This window comes from Athene cunicularia, assembly GCF_003259725.1.
Source record: "Athene cunicularia isolate RWA chromosome 9 unlocalized genomic scaffold, athCun1 chr9_part1, whole genome shotgun sequence".
NCBI classification, from domain to species: Eukaryota; Metazoa; Chordata; class Aves; order Strigiformes; family Strigidae; genus Athene; species Athene cunicularia.
Genome location: NW_020799110.1, coordinates 6,087,644 through 6,110,160, shown reverse-complemented (window position 1 = coordinate 6,110,160; position 22,517 = coordinate 6,087,644). Strand labels below are relative to the sequence as shown.

The 22,517-nt window shown below is 47.4% G+C and overlaps 1 protein-coding gene across 2 annotated transcripts in view; it reads left to right on the top strand.

The window, feature by feature from the left end:
- The window catches only part of PLD1 (phospholipase D1), a 77,806-nt gene that overhangs the window by 10,726 nt on the left and 44,563 nt on the right, over positions 1 to 22,517 (top strand). For both annotated transcript variants that reach the window (XM_026854841.1, XM_026854840.1), the window contains exons 2-6: positions 17,277 to 17,462; positions 17,817 to 17,944; positions 18,236 to 18,381; positions 19,211 to 19,319; positions 20,804 to 20,869. In XM_026854841.1, coding sequence (XP_026710642.1) covers positions 17,309 to 17,462; positions 17,817 to 17,944; positions 18,236 to 18,381; positions 19,211 to 19,319; positions 20,804 to 20,869 — 603 coding nt within the window. In that variant the 5' untranslated portion in view covers positions 17,277 to 17,308. The remainder of the gene's footprint in view (positions 1 to 17,276; positions 17,463 to 17,816; positions 17,945 to 18,235; positions 18,382 to 19,210; positions 19,320 to 20,803; positions 20,870 to 22,517) is intronic.

The window sequence follows — 22,517 nt, the reverse complement described above, 5'->3', positions numbered from 1 at the left end:
TTTAAGCACAGCACGGTTATTTTTTGTTTGTTTTGGTTTTTTTTTTTTTTCAAGTTAAGTCCCTGCTCGGACTCTTCGCTGAGGCTGGGCAGAAAACTTTGCCAAGGGGAGGTGTTTATCAGCCCCGTAGGACGTGCTTGGGTTGATTTACTGATTTTTTGACGCTTTGCACCGGGTAGGTTTGGACCCGGCGAGCCCCGCGCCGGCCTGGAGTCAGCCGCGGGGCTTGGGGGTGGGAGCTGGACGTCTGCTGCCAACTTGAGTTGCTGAGATGTGTCTGGCTGGTGCGACTCCAGAGCCGTGTCTCTGCCCCGGCCCTTCCAGCAGCCGCAGTTTTGGGATAAACTGGAGAGTTTCCCAGCGTGCTGGCAGCTGGCTGCCACAACCCGTTCGGCCGAGCTCCCGGTTCCATTCCCTGCAGCGAAAGCCTTTTCTGCCCGGTGCTGTTTTTCTTTATTTGGCACGGAGCCCTTCCTTGCTATCAGAGCTGCTCTTTGGAAGCCTTCAGCTCCCCAGATCTGCCCTGGGCGGACTCATGCCGGCGCAGCTCCGGTGCCTTTGGGAGGGTTTCCCCGCGTGGTCAGGGCTCTCTGCGCACAGCAGGACAAAACAAACTGCGTGTCCAGGTCTGCGTGATCGCCAGGTCCCTCCTTTGAGTAAATCTGCCCGATGCCTCTGAAGCCATCGGCTTTAGGTGGCTGCCTGGGGGACGAACACTGTTAGTTCACAGCTCGGTTAGTTTGGGGTTTGCTTGGAGGTGGTAAGCCATGGGATGTCACGGCTGGTGTGTCCATGGCTGCTGGGACAAATGCTCTCTGTTTGCAGCTCGGGGGGTGGGAACTCTTTCTCGAGTGTCTTTCATCGCTTAAGAATTCATGTTTTCCTTCTCATGCCATCTCTGGCTTTTGATAGCGTGAGCTCACGCCAGAGACTTGCAGATAACCGGGGAACTCAATTTCTGACCACCTCTTCTCATGACGCTCACAGGAGTGTTCGCTCCATGCCTTGGGTCTGGTGCCCAAATCCTGCCCAGCTTCGCCAGAACTTGGGAAGCTCCAAGTTTAAGCCCTGGACTTAAGCCCTTCCTTTCCAGCTTGCCGTTTGTCTGCGCTCTATTTACTGTGAAGATACAGAAAGCCCCTTCCTTCAGCATGAGTGTTCCCGTGCGATGCTGAGCGCTGCCCAAGGATGCTGGGATCCCTGATCCTTGCTCGGGGGATGGGTGCTGAGCGCTGGTGCAGGATGGTCACCACCAGCCCCCCTTGTACAACTGCGCTGCCCTGTGCTCGCCTGTGGCTGAAAGGGGCACTTCATTCTTTTTTTTTGCTGTGAGATACCACCAAACACGTAAAATCAGGTTGGTTTTTTTTTTTTTTTTGTGGTAGGGAATTGTGTCTGGCCTTCCCTGGGGCTGGGGGTGCAGCACGTGGGAGACCTGCAGTGCCCACACCGCCGCAGTGTCCCCATCACCCGTCTTCATGTGGGGCTGGGGGGGCTGCCCCCAGTGCTGCCCTCCCCGCTGGTGAGGGGCAGCCCCAGGCTTGCTCAGAGCTTCCTGGGGGAGAAGGTTAAGGTTTATCAAAACAGGCTGGGGAGAAACCCAGATCCCTCTGAAAAGACCTATGAAAATTTACAGAGATTCCTGCAGACTCCGGTTCAGCTGATTCAATGGAAGTTTATCAAAAGGTGTGTCTGTTTAATTTTTATTTAGCTAAGATTTAACTTTCCCACTTGGAGAAGATTACAGGTCTCACTTCAGTACTCATTTGCACATTCCACTTTTGTCCAGATACATAACATCTTTTTCAGGATTATTAAAAATTAGTGTTGAGGCTCCAGTCTTATTGGAAAAGACTTAATCAAATGAGTTCTCCTGGGGGCTCTGATGCTCTTTTTATGTTGAGAGGCTTGAACTTCTGCCACAAATAATGCTCTTGCTGGCAGGTGTCTCCTGACCTCTCACAGCTGAGGAAGAGTTTGCTGGGATTGGAATTGCAGCTTCTTTAAACTGCTGGAGATACTGCTTTACATACATAAATGAAATTCTAAGCGCTAGGTAGGTAATTGTTGCTGGTGAAATCATTCTTTCATGAAGTGGACTGAAATCCCATGCCCTCACCTAGACATTTTTACTGCTTCATAGTAGCAAAGTTGTAAAGGCTTGTGTCAGCTTAACATTGTTATCCCCTGTAATTTATGAAGTGCTCTTTAGACTGCAGGTGTGTCTGCAGTGAAGGAAAGATCCCTTGTTTTACAGTGGGTCTGCTCTACAGCACTGATTTGAGAAATCTCTTCCTTGATAAACCATGCAGAGAAGTGCAGTTGTGTCTCCTCTGTCTCTTAGACATGAACTGAACTTGGGTTTTTACAGTCATTCCTTTTCTGGTATTGATTTAAAGCAAGTTAGCAAATCTGCAGGGGAAGAAATGTCAAGGGAATGCACTTAATTGCCACTGTTGCCATAAATTTTATTCCCTTGAAATCATGAAGAAGATATTGGTTATTAATGTTTATACAAGCTTCTAGGTTTATCATCTCTGCCTAATGAATGTACCGAAGGAGAAATTCAGTCTCTGAAATAACCAAAGCCCCGGAGTACTGCAGCAACCCCCCTGTACTCTGTTATGAGAAGCACCTTTCTCTTGCCTTTGTTGCAAGCAGGTAATCCCTTAATTTTTCACTGGAGCAACTATTTTGCAGCAAATCCCTTAAAAAAATAATAATTAAAGAAAAAGTTTGGGTGTGAATGAGCACAGTAGAGCAGCCCTAAATCTGTGTAATGGAGCTGAGGAATCATTTTTGTTTTCTTCTGCGTGTCGGGTTGCCGGAGTGTACAGTGTCAGTAAGTACCTGGTCTTAGCTGAGGGTGAGAGCAAACACTTCATGTTTTTTCCTCCTATTGTCTAGCTCACAATGATGGTGTGTTTTTTAACTTGCTCTCACATGTCCTGTACTGTGGAAACACTCCTGCAGGGACCAGGAGAAGATTGGTCATGGCTGTGTGTCTGACAGAAGTTGCAGTTAGGTTCTTGTTTTAATTTCCCTTCACAAAACCTTGGAGAGCTTTTTCTTCCCTTTTCTTTCCAAAAAGAAGGGGTTTTTTGGTCCTTATTCAGGTGCCTCTTGCCACGCTTTTTTGCACTTTGAGATGTGGGATGTGTGAGTAGCTGGCACACAGCCTGGCTTCTTTGCAGCTGACTCTGCGGGGCCAGATCTTGGCCCTGCTGAGCTGCAGGATGGTGATACATATATATTATCAACTTAACTTTTTTATTTATACATATAAATTATTTTTTTAAACAGCTATTTAGCCAGGTGCCCCTGCCCTGTCACTTGCTTTTATGGATTCCGGAGCATCTGCCAGATGCACGTACCAGCTCCACATGTGCAGACACCCTGGAAAGGAAAAGGTGGTGGAGGCAATGGGCAGAAAAAAACCCAAACAAACAAACCAACCCAAACCTCTGTTTGGCAGCTTTTCTTTACAAAATATTTGTCATGCTGCTCCCCAACCTGCTTGGCACAGGGGTTACAGGATAGCAGGAAGCAGCTGTGGCCCTTGGGGCAGGGGACATGTGCCCTTACCCTGGCTCCTGTGCCTGGGGGCAGCAAACAGGAGGGAAATGTGGATTTGTGGATCATGGATTATATATGTATTTGTGTATTCAGGATTCCAAGTTTTCTCGGTTTCCATGCAATAATAGTGGGAGGTTTCTAATCTCCGGGGTCGGCATCGCGTGCCATCACCGCTGCCCTGAGCGCTTGGTGCATCCCTCGCTCCCCGTGCCCACGCGCTGCGGTGGCATTTAGTGCTTTCTAGATCCTTAAAGCAGATCAACACCAAAACCTGGGGGTTTACATAACGCAGCGGGAGTGGGACTCGTGTCTGTCAGACAGCTCGCCTGCGCTGGGGTGCCACGTCCCCCGGGCACCCATCTGCTGGTGCGAGGAGGGGGGAGAAGCTGTCTGGTGGCTGCTGCTTCCATGCTGGAGAGTTGGGACCCCAAAATGAGGTGGGACAGCACCAGGGATCCCCCCCAGCATGTGCTGCCTCCTCAGTGGGGAGGGGAGGAAGCCACATGCCCCGGCAGGGAGGCAAGTTTTGCTTCTGAGAATAAAAACTTGCAATTTAAAAACAGCTCTGGCTTGTGTGAGTCTAAATAGATACTGGTGAGGGAAAACTTGCTAAAAAGGGGTCAGGTTGGCGGATGGAGCCAGAAGGACCTGCTGCTGCTCTGGCAGCAAGTGTGGTGTGCTGGGTGACAGCGCAGCATGTGGTCAGGGTTTATTGCCAGAAGGAGATGCAGGATTTTAATATCGAGATAATCACCTTGAGATAGCAATCTTATCAGGCTAATGTGCTTGCTTTGTTGTTAAGAAAATAAGGCCAAGAGTGGGGCTGGGTGGGAATGAACCCAGCAGCATCTCTTTGGCACACGTTTGCTGGTCTGCCAGCATCAGCCACAGGCAGTATTCACACCTCCCTGCTCTTTGGTTGTGTTTCTGCAATCATTTTCCATTAAAACTTTTCCTTTGCTCTCTGGGGACACAGCGCTGACCATACTGAGCTCCAGCAAATGAAACTGTGCTTCGCCTCTCGTAGGATTTGACAGCAGAGTAGCCAGTTTACGTTAATTATCTTAGTGTAGTAGCATTGTCCCTCTTCCTCTATCCCCTCTATTCTGATGGGGAAGGCATAGATAAAATAAGGAATGGTCTTCTGCTTCAAGGAACTGACTCTCTAGGGATAAAGGCTGTGATAAAAAAGCAATGTGTATAGTAATGGGGTGGAAATTTTGCAGAAGAGCATCCTTCCCATGCCCACCCTGGGCAAGCTGGGGTGGTCTATGGAAAGCCTCTGACAGGGGAGGTGCAGAGCTGAGGATGAAAAACCTCATTACAATTTGCGGGTTTACTCAACAGAAAGACTTTTTCCTTGGCTGTGGAGTCCTGTTTATGATATAATGACAGCAGTGAATATGCATGGTGTTGGGAGTTATTTTTCTGGTTTTACACCCCTGTTGGTGGAAGAAGAATTGAATTGCAGTTTCCTTCATTGCATTTTCAGGTCAGTTTGTGAGTGGGCCCAATTCCTATCTTGGATTTTCATTTCTGCCTGTGCAATGAGCCCTGGTGTGCAGCCCTCACATGAGGACTTTTTGCTGAAATAAGATAAACCCTCTGATAAATGCCTGGTGCTTTCCTGGGCTCCCCGGAGACGGGGTGCGGGGGGATCAGGTGTGCTCCCCAGCTCTGCGGGCTGTTTACAGCTCCCTCCCCTCGGCTGGGGAAGGGGTCTGGGCACAGAGGGACCACTCTTCTCCGGGACGAGCGTTCCAGCACGCAGAGACAAAAGGCAGTATGAGGCAGACAATGTCCCACAGAGCAGGGCTCTGACAGCCTCTGTCCAAGCGGGTGATTCACAGCCAGTTGGTGTTTCTGGTTGTCTTGCCGTCCGGGAGCTTGTCTTGGCTCTTCTCCCATCAGGGTCCTGCTGGTGGCGTGCCCTGGGACTCCTCTGTGCCACCAGCACCAATGCATCACTGAGCCACTTCCCAGAAACGTCACCTGTTTTACAAGCCGGACTTCTGGAAGGAGGATTTATTTTAAAATCAGAAATCAGCATTTCTTGTTCTTTGCCCTGGTCTTTATTTCTTCTTCTCCTGAGCACACGCGGCTCGCTGCATCGCTCTCACATCAGATGTGCCTCACAGCACTGGCTTCTCTCACCATCAGCTGGGCTGACGCTTGCTTGCAGCCTCCAGGGATCCCCGAGGTAAAAATAAACCAGCAAGTGTAATTAATTGCACATTTCCAACACTTTTGGTAACCTGGGATGTTGCAGCTATGGCAGTACCTCATAACTGCACGCAACTACCTGGCTAAAGGCAATGTCACTGTTTTTTCTCTAAAATTTTTCTCTCTCTCTCTCTCTCAACAAACTTTGAATGTGATGCACAAGAAGTTTTAAACAAGTGGATATTGTAGGACTGCATTTTTTTTCTTTTTGTACAAACAAGATGCAGTTACATCATGCAGTTGACTTTTCCACACAAAGAACACACATCTGCCTTGCTTAGTCTTCTTGGGTGTGGTGGGAAGCACCCATGGGTCCTGGGGTCTCCCAGGAAGCTCAGCTGTCCTCTCTGATACAACTAAAGGGCTGCTGAAATTCAGAGAGGCCAATCATAGTCTTTTTGGAAAGAAATGCTTTGGTCTCTCATTCCTCTTTTTCTAGATGTCTATTTATGTAGTCCCCATGAAATGTTCTGAAGTGTATTTTTCCATGACGGAGGTTTCCTGCAAATTGATTTTTTTTTTTTTTTTTTTAAATGTAAGTGTCCCACCCAGTGTTAAGTCTAACCAAGAAAGAATAGTAGATGACTCACGGTGGCTTTGAAATTTCTGCGGTTAGACCTGATCCTGCTGAGCTTTGGCAGCAATTATGGCAAATGAGCCATTTTCTTCACTGGGAGAAGAACTGGAGAGATGGGAACTGGTGTCTGAGCCCATTCAGGTTTTTGGTTGTTTTTTTTTTTTCTCTCTGCCAAATAGCTTTTTTTGTACATGTAGAAAACTATCTGCAGACACCTTTCCGAGCAGTGCTGCTCCAGAAAGTCATGGCAGCTGAGGGGGAAAAACAATGTTTAAGTTTTGGCTCATCGTGTGCATTTGCCCGTCTTGTGCTGAGGTGTGGAGGGTTAAGCTTATAAGTCATAACCTTAATGCTCTGATTTCCTCTAGGAATGTGTGGAAAAATACTATGCAGGAGCTTTCACAGAAGAGAAAGAGCTGCAGGGTGTCTGGACAAGCCAGACACCTGTGTTGCTTGTAGGATGCTGGAGGTCTGGGCATGCGAGTAAGGGGGAGGAACGAGGAGGCAGCTGAGGCTCAATTTGAGTTCAGACACGAACACCGTCTTTCGCTGCTTGCCATCAGTGTTCTTCTGTGCTGGCTTAATGGAAGCATTTTTTTTTTCCCCTCTGGGAGAGGAGGATAAAAAAATGTATCCGAGGAATCTATTTTGTTCTAAGGAAGATGTCAGTATTGTCAGTGTGTGTAAATGAGCTATTTTGCATAAATTTGCAGGTGTTTAGTTGTATTTAAGCAAGAAACATAGGGGAGCTATTCTGTTTCTGCAAGTTACTTCTTTATAATGAGCAATTTTCTGTTGAATTTGCCTGGGTTTGATCTTAGTTCAGCAGGTACCGATCTGAAACCTCAACCATCGTTCCAGAGTTATTTGCAAAATCCGAACTGAACTTCTGTAATTATTCGCTCACCTGTAATTCTGATAATGAAGCAAACACTTGAAGGTATAGAAAAGTTGATTTTTCATTAACTTGAGTACCTGGTGTCCTGGGTGCTGTTATGATCCCGTGGAGGGTCTCCTTGGGAGATGCTGATTCACAAAGGCACCTGAAGCCCTCTGTAAAGTCTTGGGGACAATGTCACCTTTGCCCTCTGAGCTCGGCTTACAGCTTCTCTTACAATTACTCCTGGGATGTCCCCAAGCCAACTGTTCTCTTCTGACTAACTTAGAAGTTCTCAAATATTTGTTTTAGCTGGCCAGGGAGGAGGAAAATGCAGTCCTTGGGAGGCCTTAATATTATCCTAGATCTACAGATGAAGCTGTTGATGAGCTGGTAGGAGACTTCTGGGTTTGAAAGGGAGGCCAAAGGCTGATGTTTGCCTGCATTAGTGCTTGCTGCTGGCCGTGGCTGAGGATAAGCAGCTGCTCTTGGAAGTGTGGAACAGGAGCAGGCATGCACCTACCTGTCGCCGCCTCTGGCGCATGTTGCTGTCTCTTTGGGCACGATGGCTCATTGTACGATGGGCATGTGGTGCTGGGTGTGGTGGGAGCTGAGGCCATTGAGTGCTGTAGCTTTAGGGGTAGTTTAAAGAATGGAAGTCGGCCAAGGATGGAGACATCAAATTCTTGTGGAATATGTTAGCCAGAATGCATGAAATGTCTTTAAATGCATTGTTAAGGGGGGGGAAAAAAAATCATTAGGGAGCTTCAGTTTGGATAGATGCTAAATCCAAGTTTGCCCACAGGGGCACGGGAGTGTTTTGGGGTGATGCGAGTGCCTGCACCATGTTGTGGGTCTTTGCACTGGTGGCTCCAGGCTGTCCCTGCCCTGGGCAGAGACAACGGGTGACAGTGCTCTCAGGGTGGTGCAGGGTCCCATTTGGGCTGGGGAGGCAGCAGGGTGCTGGCCGAGGAGCTGAGAGAAGCTGTGACATACCCGTGGTGGGACGGCTGGAGGTACGTGGTGTCCCCACAGCTCCTCCCGCTCCTGTGAACCTGATGTTTATCCTGTGCTTTGGGTTTACCAAAGTTTGTCCCTGACATGCTGTGCACACAGTAAGCAAACAGCTTGGCCGAGGTTAATGTTCAGCATGTGCAAGGTTGATTCATGGCAGCAGGAAGCATCAGCATGGGATGGCACCCTGCAGACACCTGATGGAGCTGGGGGCTGCCCGGGTGGGTGGACGTGCAGCAGCCATGGGTGCTGCATGTGGGTCCCAGCCACACTCCCTGCACTTGGGGGGCTTTAAGAGGAACAAAAGCAGCAACAAAACCTCCGTGGTGGTCACCTGGCAGTGTGAGATGAGCCTGTGCCTTGAACCCCCCAGACAGGGATGGGAGCCGGACCTGGCTGCTGCTTGTGCGGGAGCATTTTGAGTCCTGTAATGAAGTGCTGCTAGTCATGACCTTCTGCTCATGTCAGCTGTTTTTTTCCCCAATGAAAATTTTTTGAGGAGTTCCATTAAAACAAGCAAACAAAAAAGAAAATCAAGACAATGGAAACAGCACTTTATTAAAGCAATAAACTATTAGTGAAAATACACTGTCTCAATCTGGTACTCCTTGTTGCTGTGATACCCACAGAAATTTCTCATTTCTTTGAGCAAGTCACGTAAAGGGTCAACAAAAAGTTTAGCACCTCCGTGTGCTTTGTCGTGTGTGTGGTTTTTTTTTTTTTAACAGCAGAAGGAGAAAAGAAAAATCACGTTCCCACTTAATGGAAACTTGGCAATAAGCAGCAGGGTTGCAGCTGGAGCGGGGACGGTGACCTGCTGAGGTGTACCTGTGCTCTCTGCCTTGCTCTAGAGCAGGGAGCGCCTGGGCAGGGAGCGATGGCCGCAGGTCCTGCTGCGGTCACCCACGTCCCTCCCCGCGCGGGCTGCACCGCTTTCACCGGCTTTAGCTTGGCTGGTGGGAGTTATGTGAAAATCTGTGTTTGCATTTCTCAGCTGTCATCTAACCCTGCCATGGGCTGGAGGTGTTGGGCTGCCTTCCAGCGCGCCCGCTCAGCTCTGAGCTGCTGAAATTCCCTGCGGAAACGCGGCTTGGCAGGTGGTGGTCGCTGGAGCAGATGCGCCACTGGGAGATACCAGAATAGCATTGAGTGATGTACAGGGCCACGTAGACATCTATACGTTTAGATCATGAAAATATGTCCTGTATTTATATGACGTTTTCAACTATATATAAGAGCGGCAGCAATGCTTACCATCCCCTGAGCACCACGGCGGTCCTTGTCACCTCTCATCTTGTGGAGATGGTTACTTCAAGAGTCCTTTGCATCACTCTTATCACCCTGACAAGCTCCTGACTTTCAGAATTTTATATAAAGCTTTCATGGTCTCTGCCTCATGCCAAGCTCTGTGTGTCTGTCAGTGCTCTGAAGTGCTGCATCACTTGATCTTCCTACTCTTTGAGCTCTGGGAAGGAGGGACTTTTCCCAGCCCTTCTCCCTCAGCCTGGGACTCTCCTGGCCACTCCCTGTTGCATTTGTTGTGGGGTCTGGGGATGCTGAGATGGTGCTGATAAAGGTGGTGTCACCTGGTTCCTTTTGCCCACCTGCAGCTACAGTGCTGGTGGGTCTCTGGAGGTGGATAACTGGGTGCTTGAGGCTTTGGACATCCCCTGTCCTGGCTTTCAAGAGCGTTATGCACAGTCTTCTAGGGTTTAGGGGTGCAGAGTGTGTGCCGTGACCACATCGGAGAGCAGAGGGTTCACAGTGATCCAGGGGTCAAGCACAGCTCCCCAGAGGATGCACAGCACAAGGTGCCAGTGCTGTACTTAAACATGCTCATCTGTGCATGAGGAATCCAAAACATGGTGATGAGTAAGTATGTGAAGGACTGGCATTAATCACTGATAAATACCTAATGATTGGGAGCCGGGGCTGTGCTCCGGGTGTGCTGCCAGGCAGGAGGGAGCGGGCGCCCCAGAGCACCCAGCGCATCAGTGTGAGATCATCAGATGCTGCTCATCTGTGGATATTTATATTTTCCTTTTACTGTTCTGTAAAACAAATAAAATGAGTCCTTGGGAAGTGCCTTGACGCTTAGGCTGGTCTTGGGTGTGGAGAAAAATGCATCACACAGGGGTTTTCTGATTACAGCAGTGAGTTAGTCACCACGTAATGACAGCGCTGCCTGCCGTGATGACCAGGGCCTTACCTCATCGTTTTCCTTGACCTGCCTTTTTTTTTTTTTTTTTTTTAAATTTTTTTTTTTTACTTCCCCCCGTTGCCTTTTTAGCACAAGTGCTGTGGGACAGATGCTGCAGAGCCCAGCTCAGGAGCAGAAAGGGCTCTGCTCCGGTACAGATAGCACAGGAGGGACTTCCATAGATTTATCAGTTATTTCCAGGCAGTCCCAGTCTTGAAGCGTCTCGTCCCCTGTTGAAAACAAGCTGTGTGGATTCCTGTGACAGCTTTTCCACCAGGCAGGCTGGTGGCTCGGCTCTAAGCCTCGTGTGGGAAGGACTATGGAAATCAATAAAGCAGCACCAGGGAACTGTGCTGCAGTCATTAAAGTGGGAAGTGCTAATTGGGTCCTGCTTTTAGAGGTATTACTATTAAATATAGGAACTTTGTGAGAATAATTGTTTTGGAAACTGTTCTAAAGTCTTTTGGTTTTATCAGGATTGGGCCAAAGATAAGAAATTTAGGTCTGGATAGTGTCTGGACATGATGGGGTTTGTTGATTTGGATTTGTTATTTCAGTTCTTTTCCAGCTCTAGATCTTTCCAGGGTGGGAGCAATGCTTTGGTTCTTATTCAGGAGTTGTTTTGTGTGTTTTAAAAAAATAAATTATAATTCCTTTGCGTTGTCCCTGTAGTATGAGCATCCCGAAGGGGAGATTTTTCAGGAGGCGTCTCCACGTGTCGTGCTGGCCACTTGCTCGTCTGGCTGAATGACTTCCATGTACTGAATTTAGGAGCAGAGTTAAGTCATGCTGAGCATTTTTGAACACTACCACCCCCCACCCCCCCGTCTTTTAATTTCATAGTTGGGGAAAGTAACACACTACCTACAAGAGCCCTTGGATTTTGATGTAAGTAGTGGGGGAGGGTATACTGAAAAAGAAATCGGTGCGTATCTTTTTTACTCAATATGGGTATGTGGTTTTCCTGGGCTGGAAAAGCAGGGCCCCGGCAGGGACCCTGAGCCTGGTGGGAGATTTCCCAGCTGCTCGATGGAGGTCTGATACCTGCTGAGGATTGCGGAGGGAAGGTGTACCAGGGCCTGGGGGTGGTGACAAGCCCCACTCCCCCTGAGGATGCACATAACTCCTCAAAAAAGAATCTTGTCAGCCGAGGGTATTTCTCCATGAAGGGGTGGTCCAAGGATAATTTTAGGTTTAAAAAATGCTGAATTAGGAAGTGCTTAAGTGGAAAAGATTCATCACCACCAGGCAGGGCAAATAGCTGTTGAGGGCATTGTGTGTAGGATTTCCTTGGCATCTCATCTGAGCTCTTGCTGTTTTTATGGCACCCAGGCTCCTGGCAGCAGCAGGAGGAGAGATGAAATTTCTGGCTCAATTTGTTTTGGTTTTTCTTTTTAATAAACCCATCTCATTGCTCTGTTTTATCCTGAGCCTGTCTCTGTTGCCCCTTGCAGCCGGGGAGGCTCCCGTGGGTCCCACCACCAGCGCTGCCTGCGGGACAAAGCCAAGTATGGGAACAGAGGTCACTTGTCACAGCCCTTGCCAAAAGGTCACTGTACTGGGAGAGATGTCATGAGAACTGGAATGAGGGTAATTTTCAGGGATTATAGTGTTTCTCGCCGTGGGGATGGGAGTTGATGTAGAACATCAAACCCTGGGAGGCATTAGCAGGAAATGCTTGTTTTTACTTTATGTATTTTCTCTTCCCTCCCTCCTCTCTTTCCCAAATGAAGGCTTTCTCCGTTTTGTAGCTCTGCGTGGTGCTTGTCAGCATCATAAACTTGTTGGGGAGCAGCGATTATCTGAGCTTGTGGCAGATCTGCCATGATACGTGTAAGAGAATAAATTTAGGCCAACCGAATTTTAGGTGGTCTGTGCTATTACCAGCTGCATATATTTTCACATCAGGAATGTCTTCAAAACACAGAGCTGTTCATGAATATTTACTAAAATATGCATTTTTCTGCCTTCCGTTTTCCATGCCTTTAAAGCTGTGCTTTTATTGTCCTATGCAACAAGTAGAAAACACCATTTCTTTAGCAAAGGCTGAGATTGTCATATGAGCCCCAGAGTAATAACTTGGGGTTAAAACGTAACCAAATTGGCAAATGACAAAAATAGATATCAGCCTTGCAGGATTGAGCCAGGCGTTTTCAGTACATTCACAAGGGGATTAATACAGTTAAATTTGATTTCTGTATGTAGTTGAAATCCTGATTTTTGGTGCAGTCCCTATTTCCAGTGTATGTATTTTACTGGTTCAAGAGGTCTGGGGCTGTGTGCTGTGAGGACAGCCCAGTGAAGGGAGGCAGAGAGCTTTAAATTGAGCTTGGAAGAGGAAATAATTAATCTGAAAACTGAGCTGGACAAAGGTAGTGTCAGCAGTGTTTGTGGGTGTTTTAGCATGTTTTTTTCTCTTTCATTTTTTTTTACTATCTCCCTTTTGTCCTTGTTTGTTCATTCTTTACAAAGTTTTCCTTTACCGCTGATTTTTTTTTTTTTAATTCAGTGTTTTTTCCTTGTTGCTGCTTTCCCCGGGCAGACTTTGAGCTGGATAAAGCTGGAGCAGCACCTTTCCTCTATTAATCTGCAGGTGGCCATGCCAGCCCCCGGCTGTCCGGGCAGCAGGTTGGAGTGCGTGTGTGCTGTGGGGGGGTCTCTCGGGGGAGCTGGGGTGGCTGTTGCTTCTCCCCTGCCCTTACAGACCTCCAGCCCTGGGGACTCTGCAAACCCCTCCTGGATGATCCCGTGCCATCAGATGGGATTTTTCTCCCTAGTCTTTGCTTTAAACCAGCATTTCAGAGCAATTACCTCTTTTCCATCCTGCTCACAGGAGTCTTCTACAGGCTTGCAGACTCCAAGGTGTTTCCTCTAAGTCTCTTTTTTCCCCTCAGTCCTGACACCATCCTCTCACAAGCCAAGTGCTTTAGATCTGACTCTTGCCATCTTCCACACCCTGCCTGCCTTCTTGGCTCGCAGGCAGTAACCCTGTTTGTGCATTTTGGCAGTTTTTGCCTTTGTTCAGGTTGCTGGTTCTTGACTCGCTGAACTTTTTTTTTTTTTTTTTTTTTTTTTGAACTGCTGCCTAATTGCTATCCTGAATGGCAACTGTCAGATACTCAAACTTAGCTCTTCTTTCTAACGAATTTAATCGGATTTCCACTCTTGCAATTTGCCAGTATCATTTGAGTTCTCTCGCTGTCCTTCATGTAATTGCAGCCTCCAAAGCTGACAGTATCGGTACGTTTTAGTTTTATAAGCCCGCTCAGTAGTCCGTCATTAGTGCAAGCCATGCGTGGCACTGGATAGACAGGGCCTCCTTGATTCAGCCCTTCTGTTTGGCTGCTGAATCGCGGATAACTGTGCTTGGCACGTGTTTGCGCCCAGCCTGTTGCAGATCAACCCAGGCGCTAACTTGGCTTGCCTGTGGGAATGCAGATGCTGTCTGCGTGGAACCACTGGCCAGGAGGTGAAATAGCTGTTACCTAGCAGAGCTCTATAAAGCAATTTTCAGAAGCTGTCAGAGGGAAGTGAGACATCCCGTCTTTCCTAGTGACCCCTGTACTGCCCTCCCTGCCTGGGGCTGGGTTTGCCCTGTGCCCTCGGGCTCTGCTGCTGCCCAGGTTTGTGGGCTTTATGGCAGAGCCATAGACAAGTCACATTTTACCTCTCGAGTTGATAATCTGGCTCTAGTCTCGATGGGGAGAATCTTGCTGCTGGGACTGACTTGGGTCCAGCTGAGTTTGGAGTCTGCTTTATCCCAGAACATCTCTGTGCCAGCTGTGAAAACAGCTTTAGCTTTTTAAAAAAAATGAAGAATCCTGAGTTATGCAGCCCTGCTGCAGTCCTTAGCAAATAGTCATTGCATACACTGGTTAATTGTTTATCCATTAACCGACTGCATCAATTAATCTGACAAGGGAGTCCAGCTGTACCTGGCACAGCGGGGAGGAGGAGGAGGGAGGATGCACATCCTTTCTGTGTTGGCTCCTGTCCACGTGCTCTTCCTCCAGCCTTGTTGATGTGGTGTTTATCTGCTGGTTTCCTTCAAGTGTAATTGCTGGCACGGCACGTACAAAGTGTGTTTGGGCTTGTGTTCTCTTTGACCGTGCAAACCTCTTATTTTGGAAAGTGCGTTAAGTTTCCATGAAACAAGAGCATCTCTTCAGACTGAAAAAAAAACAAACCCAACCAAAAACCAACAAAACCCTGCATTTTGTTTCCCAATGTGAATACAGACAGAAGAAATACAGAGGAAGATGCTGCTTTACTTCCAGCTACAGATGGCCAAAAATATTCTTTGTATGGAGTGCTGAGTGGGGGAATACAAGAGAATTTTATTGTACGCGTCAGTGCAGAGCAGGGAAGTGCTGTCGCCTGGTGTGGGGCAGCTCTGGGCTCTCCCCACCACCCCCAGGGTTATTTGGGAAAGCCAGATAGTGTGGCCTCTCTGCAGGGAATGCTGTTTATCTCTGCCTGCTTTCTAGGGAGAAAAATCAAACATCCGAAGCCAGTCTGTATCTGATGATATGACTTCGCTGCTAGAAGACAGCAAAAATGTACCTCGTGCTCTCTGAGTAATTAAAGTCCCCTGTCGCATATTAGTAATAGGTAAAGTGTAAAGTTTCTGATGGTGAGAAGAGTCTGCCCTTCAAGTCGCAGTGAGGGAGGCGTGGGGCAGTGCTAATGATGAATTGTGGCTGCAGGGAGGCTGTGCCAGCTGGGTAGGGTGGTGGGTAATAATAATAATAATGATAATAATAATAATAATCCCTATCATTTGCCTTGATCGTCCCACTTCTCACTGTATCTCCATCTGCGAGGACAAAGGCAAATTCTTTTTTTTGCCCTCCCTGGACAGAAGGGACATGAGGTACCTGGTGCTATACATGTGTGGGTTTGTGTTATGTTATTCAGGGAGATCTCTTGAAGGGATATGTCAGCCCAGGGAGCCCCAGTCTGGTCCTAAAGCCTGAAGTGCTGTGGTGGCGTTCCCAGCCACTGGTGGAAGGTGACGGAGCCCCCAGGGCCCTCGGAGCCCTCATTCCCAAGATGAAGCTGTTGATTCTCCATTTGCTTTGGTAGAAGAGATTGACCCAGTTTTTCTTGATTCAAGTCTGTGTGCAAACGGATTTATGTTTCTTTTTTTTTTTCCTGAAAGCAGCTGATTTTAACATGCTTTTGGGCTTACATGATATCTACCTTATGTAGTAACAAAATTATGTACTTATTTCAAGAGGAAATGATAATAAAGACTTTTCTTTCAAAAGCAGCTGAACACATGAAGTATTAAAATGTTAAATTATTTCCAAATTACAGCATACCCAGCTCTTTCTACAGAGCTCACTCAAGAATAATTGCAGTGTTCTTTGCAGAATTTAACATCAGAAATGCTGCACTTTTTTCTTTTTTCTTCTTTTTTTTAAAAAAAGTCATCCTTTCACACAGTGTAAGAGCTTCCATGAGTATAAATGGGCATCCTTGTACTGGCTTCTGTAAAATGTTGCCAGTTTTTCCTGTCCGTATTTTTTCAGTGAAGCTGTCAAGCTGTGACATTTGTTGTGGAGCAGAACAAAGACTGAAGGGACTTTTTGTCATGGAGAGGCCCAGGAGCTGTAGCTTGGCTGCCAGGTCTGCAGCCCTATGGCAAGTTGCAGACCCTGGAGGAAGAAGCAGCTTTGCAAATACTCACCAGGCACTGAAAGCTTGTGCCTGTCTTAGTGAACATGCCTCACATCTTGATTTTTCTTTTTTTCCTAATTTTTTTTCTTCTCCTTTCCACATTTTTGTCCTGACTCAGGCTTGTGGCCTCATGAGTGGGAATAAAAGTGGGAAATGTTGTAGTTGTCTGTCCCCAAATATTTCCAAGTGCCCGTGCCTGACTGCCCTGAGCAGGCAACAGCCTTCCTGCTGCCCACTGTCCCCATCACAAAAGGGCAGTGGACTGGTCCCCTGCGGTCACCTGGGCTGTATAAGGGGTGCAAGCTCTCTGGGGGGCTGTTGGAGGGGTGAGGATGAGTTGTAGCATCCACCTGTGTTGCCCCTAGGCTTTCTGTGGTACCCCTGACCCTGCTCTGCTCCCTGGACATCTGTGACTTTGGAGCCTGGTGAGGTGATGGAGCTGTGGGAGAGCACAAGACACACAGATACTGTGGGAAACTGTAGGGTGCATAGAAATAAAGGAAAACTTAATAGTGTTTATATCACTAGTTCAGTCAAAGGAAGAACACAACAAAAATGCATACTGATTTTCTGAGTGAGCTTTTTCTCTGTGCAGCCTAACTGGGTAACACAGTGTTGTGTGAATTAAGTTTAGGATTTGGTCAGATGATAATACGATTTGTGCTTTTTCTGGTGCATTGTCATTGTTACAGAGCTAGCGGAGATGATCAGGCAGGTTGATGCAGAAGCTTCTTTGCTTTCCCTTTGAAATCAATATGTGAAGGTACTTGTAAGCCACAACCAATCCCCCGCAGGTTTTTGTAGCTGGAAAGTGAAATATTATGTATTTTCCATTTTAAAGTACAGCTGAAATGCATGAGTCCTGTGGTCGCTGCCATTAGGGGGAATTTTTTCTTGTAGCTACCTGTGGTATTTTTACTGCTCCACCTGCTTTGGGCAGTGGTTTTCTGTAGCTGCAGGCCTGGGAATTTTGTATTGGCCATGTAGGATGGGGAGAGTTGGGATGAATTTGGGTCAGGGGCTGGAGGGACTATGGGACCACATGCTGCCAGGGTTTTCCCTTGGCCCTGCTGTGCTAAGGTGTTGCAGAGGGGGTGATGACAGTCCTGCTCCTTCTTCCTCCCCAGCCCCCCTTGGCTCAGGTGTGCAGGTCCCTGAGATGTCACTGAAAGCCGAAAGCCATGCAGCTACATCGACACTGAAGAAGATCGCTGCAGACATGAGTAACATCATCGAGAGCCTGGACACCAGGGAGCTCCACTTCGAGGGGGAGGAGGTTGACTCGGAGGTGCTAAATGACCCAAAGGGCACCGGTGAGTTGGTGTCTGTATGTTCTCACCCCATGTCCTGCCTGGATTTAATAACTGATAATCTGTTGACAGAGAGAGTACAACCTCAGTGGTTCCACCAAGACCAGCCACTGACCCTGTTTTAGGACCAGGAGGCGTTACTCTTACTTAGCACTTGAGTTCTTCAAGTCAAGCCCCTTCTGTGAAAGCTTGTCTTTAAGCTCTCTTAAGTAAAACCTGATATATTTTAGTGGAATTAATGCTGCTGTGTAAATGTTCCCATGTTATAGCATTGCAGCTGTCTGCTGGCTTTCATGCCAACGTGAAATCCCCATCGTTACAAGGCTGTTGAACTAACAGGGTTTGTGGTCTTTCCAGTGTGCATTCCCTTCTCTGCCATTTATCACACCCATGGGTTCAAAGAGCCGGGCACGCAGACGTACCTCACGGGATGTCCTGTTCGAGTGCGTGTGTTGGAAGTTGAACGCTTTACTTCCACAAAGAAGGTCAGAACTTCCGGAAATTTCATTTAATTTCCATAGAACTGTATTAAAATGCTGTTTGTGGGTTAATTTTGTGCATGCTTGTTGATGGACTGAGGAAGCAGGAATGCATGTGTCTCAGAAAACGCTTGAGAGAAGGTTACCTGTCTGTTTATAAAACCCAATAAAGCAGAACAAGAAATTGAGACAGAACAATCCTTAAGTAAAATTGAATGAAGGCTTTTTAGATAAGCGGCTGCACGGAAATGGCTTATTTCAAAGCTGCGTCCCTTGTGGTGGGGTTCTCCTCTGCAGGTACCAAGCCCCAACGTTTACACCATCGAGCTGACCCATGGAGAGTTCACCTGGCAGGTGAAAAGGAAGTTCAAGCACTTCCAGGAGTTTCACAGGGAGCTGCTGAGGTACAAAGCCTTCGTGCGCATCCCTATCCCTACCAGGAGGTGAGTGTGCAGTCCTACGGATGTGGTGGGGTTTGGGAAGATGTGATCATCTTTTCTCTTTTAGTAGCCTATCGGTTTGGTTTCATCGATCCCATTTACTTTGCTGTAAGGAACAGAAGGTGGAAGAATTTAGCCTCTACAAATATTCAGCATCTATAATAAAAATACTTAATCTCTACATATTTAGCAGCTCTATTTAAGTGGTGCAAGCATCTCTCTGCTGACACAGAAAGCGTGTTGGGTCCCAGGTCATCAGCTTTTGAGCTGAAATTGCCTTGAACTGGAGGAAGGGCTAATGTTAATGGGAATTATTGGCGTGCTGTGGCTTTCTGCCAGCATGATCTGGATGTGGGAGGTACAGAGGTCCCTGTCACGGGTGGTCAGCCCTTCCCAGGCTGGCCTTGGTACTCAGAGTGGCTGGGAGCATAAGGGGGAGAAGTGGTGTAGGTCAGCAAGAGCCTCCTGATGTGGAGAAATGTGGGGAGACCATATTATAGGAAAGGTGAAATTATGAGGGGTTAAGAGATGGGGGAACATAATGCCATAAAAATAGGGTTTAGGCCACCTTTCCTTATAAGGGCAAAAGGGGACCCTCAAAAATCAAACTCTGATATTTCTATGTTGTATTTTTGTTTGTGAGCCAGTTGGAGCACACTGGTTTCTTAAATGAATCCACGCTTGCCTGTTTTAGCTTTCCTGCCCACCTATCTCGGTTTTTAAGAGCTTGGATAGGAAAAATCAAAGCATTGCAAAGGAAGGGTTACGTATCGAGGCACGCACACACTCACAGCACTTTTGACTTGACATCGGGGTTTGGTTTTCCTTCCAGTCACACGGTGAGAAGACAATCCATCAAAAGGGGAGAACCCAGGCAGATGCCGAGTCTGCCGCACACGGCAGAGAGCACGGTGCGGGAAGAGCACTTCTCCAGCCGGAGGGTAAGCGCCTGGCTTGGGGTGGGGGGCTGGAGGGATGCTCGGTGGGGGGCTTCTGAGGTGCAGAGGTGTCAGGGAGTTTGCTTGTAAAGTGACACGCTGTCAAAGTTCTTTTTATTACCATTAAAGTCTTTTGCTTGACAAAGGCATTGGCAAGTCTAGCTTTAAGCCAGATTCTCCTCTGTGCAACGAGGAGGATGCTGCTCCCGGGGTTGATACGGGTGAAGTTTTCCTCTACAGTTGAGGAAAACCACAATGCTGAGAGTGGTGGTTCCCCTCCTCCCACCTGCTCCAATTTAAAGATAGAAGAGGCAGTTCACAGAGTCAAGTTGCATGATGGAGGCAGCCCTGTGGCCATCAAAATCTTGAGAGAACTCAGTCCTGTCTCGCTCTGAAAGAGGAGATGACAGTCAGGCTCTTGATGCTGGAGTGGGTAATTTTAGCCGAGGTACACGTGTTGTGTGTAACTTCATCAGATGTTAACAGATGGGCCCTTCTATGAAGAGGGTGGATGTCTTCCTACCTCTTCATCACAGCTTTGCTGTTTGGAGAGGAAAAAAAAAAAAAAAAGAGTCTGTAAAAACCCATGTTTGTTCACCCTGTGCTTATCATTGTCTTTCTGCTGTTCACTCCCTGCCTCGGCTTTCTGCCACTGAAGCCTCACACCCCAAAAGGTTGTGTCTCGTGGCTGTGCAGTGCAGATAACCCTCCCTGCTGTGCATGGCTTTGCTGCTGTGTGGGGAGTTTCAGGAGAGAAATGTTGCTTAAAGGAGGAAGAGAAATGTTTTCTAGATCCTTTTTTTTTTTTCCCCTTGATTTCCTTGTGGCATTCCCACATCTTTCACCGTGGGGATGTGGACCCCCACTGCCCAGCTGGGTAGCTCACTGCTGTGATGCTAATGCTGAGAAGGAAGAAGGTCCTGATGACATTTCTTTCTTCTCTGTTTTTTTTTTTTTGTGTCCTGTAGTACTCTGCCCATTTTCCCATGCCCAAACAGCTTAATCTTTTCTTTGCCAAGTTACAGTGAGGATGGGAAGAGATTATTTCTCCTGTAATGGTTTCTTTTGTCCTCTCCTGCCTGGGGAGGACAGGCTCTCCAGCAGTCGGTGGCTTGGCCACTGACCTCTCCATGGCTTTGAGACAGAGCGGTGTGGTCGCCGTGCTCCTCACCCCATGAATCTGATGTATTGGTTAAACAGTCTGTGTCTGAGGCTGTGTTTCTCACAAGGCTAATCCGTGTGGGTCAGAAACAGTAGGGGCTGGTTTTGTATTTAAAATTGTTCTGAAACTTGGGCTCAGTCAAGAAAGTTGATCTCTAAAGTGACAGTGCCAAGGAGCAGATCTGCTGGTGGAGGGTACAGACACGACTCTGAACAGTAAACAAGCTGTGATTGATTACTTCTTAATGCCAGACAGTTGGATTTTTGGGTTTTTTTTTCTTTAAAATTCCTACATCTTATCTAAAGTTTCAATGTTTTAATTGTAGAAACAGCTGGAAGACTATTTGACAAAGATCCTGAAAATGCCAATGTATAGGAACTACCACGGAACAGTAAGTAGAAATTGGTTTCCTTAAATGCCTAAAGAATATTCAACAAATGTTGAATGCATTGGAAGAAGACATGCAGCTTACATAAGAAACATTTTACATCCGTTTTGCAAGCATTTTGGCTTAGCTGATTTCTCCACCACTGATGTAATATGACTGAAACCAAAGGAAGAGAGTGAACAGATCCGTCCTGGAGGTTGCTTTATAACGCAGTGATAACCTCCTCAGGGTAGTACAGTCCAGAAAGCTGATTGTACATGGGTGATGTAGCGGGTTTCTGTTTAATTCTGGAGAGTGTTTAAGATGAGTCGAATTTTTAAATACTTAAAACGATTGGAGTCCAAACCATGTTTGTCATTGCTCCTTCAGTCTGGGGTTTGTGTGTGGTCCTGGGTGCAGATTTGTCTCAGGTTCCTGTTCTGTGCAGTTTCACTGGACATCAGTGACGCTGAGCTTGTATGAGCGATACCCATTCACCTCCTATTGCTTCTAAAAGGGGGGTAGTAATTGGCTTATTTCCCCAAGTCGATGGCCTCTTTGAAATGAGATGTCAGATCCAACTTCAGGCCTATTTTAAGCAAAAATATTTCCTTTGAAAGCCACCCTCAAGTGTTTTCTTCTGTAGCCCTTCCCTGTCAGCTGCAGATGTAACGTCAGCCTGGGATGGTAATTTACTTCCCCTTTTCTTGGCTGCCTAAGGAATGTGTTACTCTCTTTTGTATTATCAGCAAGACCTGATGTGTGCATCGAGTCACTGCAGAGCTTAGTGACGTTTCTGAGTGAGGGGTGATAGCTGGGAACACTTGGTTTTCAAACAGGCCAGAAATGTTGACTGAACTTAAGGTATCCGCCACAGCCAATTCTTCTCTTCAACTTTTGTTGTTGTGTGGTAGGTGTTCTGCCCTTTTGCAATATTTTGGTTGTGTAGAGGTGTTGGGCAGTTTGTGGCTGGATGTCGTGCTTGAAAACTGTGTGTGCTCTGATTGCAGAGCTCAGTGTGTTGAGCACCACTTGCTATATGGGGCGAAGTGCTCATCCATGTTGGCCATCGTGCTTTGGGTTGTGAAAAATCTTCAGATTCAGGCGGAGGGAACTGTGTTCCTTAGAGTGCTTCTTTTGGGGGCAGGCTGTGGAGTTTAAGTCCAACACAGTCACAAGCTGTTGTTAGTCTGCACGTGGAAAATAGTCATCTTTTGTTCTAAAGGCAAGTTTGGGATAACTTGGCAATTTTGATCAGTAGCATATGCAAAGCGGGGGAGAGTTATTTTACATTGTGGATCCATTTTGTCACTCTTAGGCAGGTGTTGCCTTTATTTTATTTTTTTTTCCAAATATTTGGGAGAATTTCTGCTCGTGTAAGAATGCAAGTGATCTTTTGACCAGGCTGTGGCTCGAGGCGGGCTGCCATGGTGGGGGCTGGGAAAGGAGACGAGTGGTCCTGCCTTGCCCAGGCAGCTGTGGGGTGCTCCCCTCCTTCTGCATTGAATCACCCTTCTGTCCCTAGCCCCTGGAGCCAGATGTCACTTTGCACATAAATTCTCAGTTTATTGTTGGCTCTCACTGGATTTGGCTGCGGCGAAGCATTCAGTAAGGACTTTTCTGCTAATGGTGGCAGTGCTGCGGGTCCTGCAGGCAAAGAAAGCACAGGGAG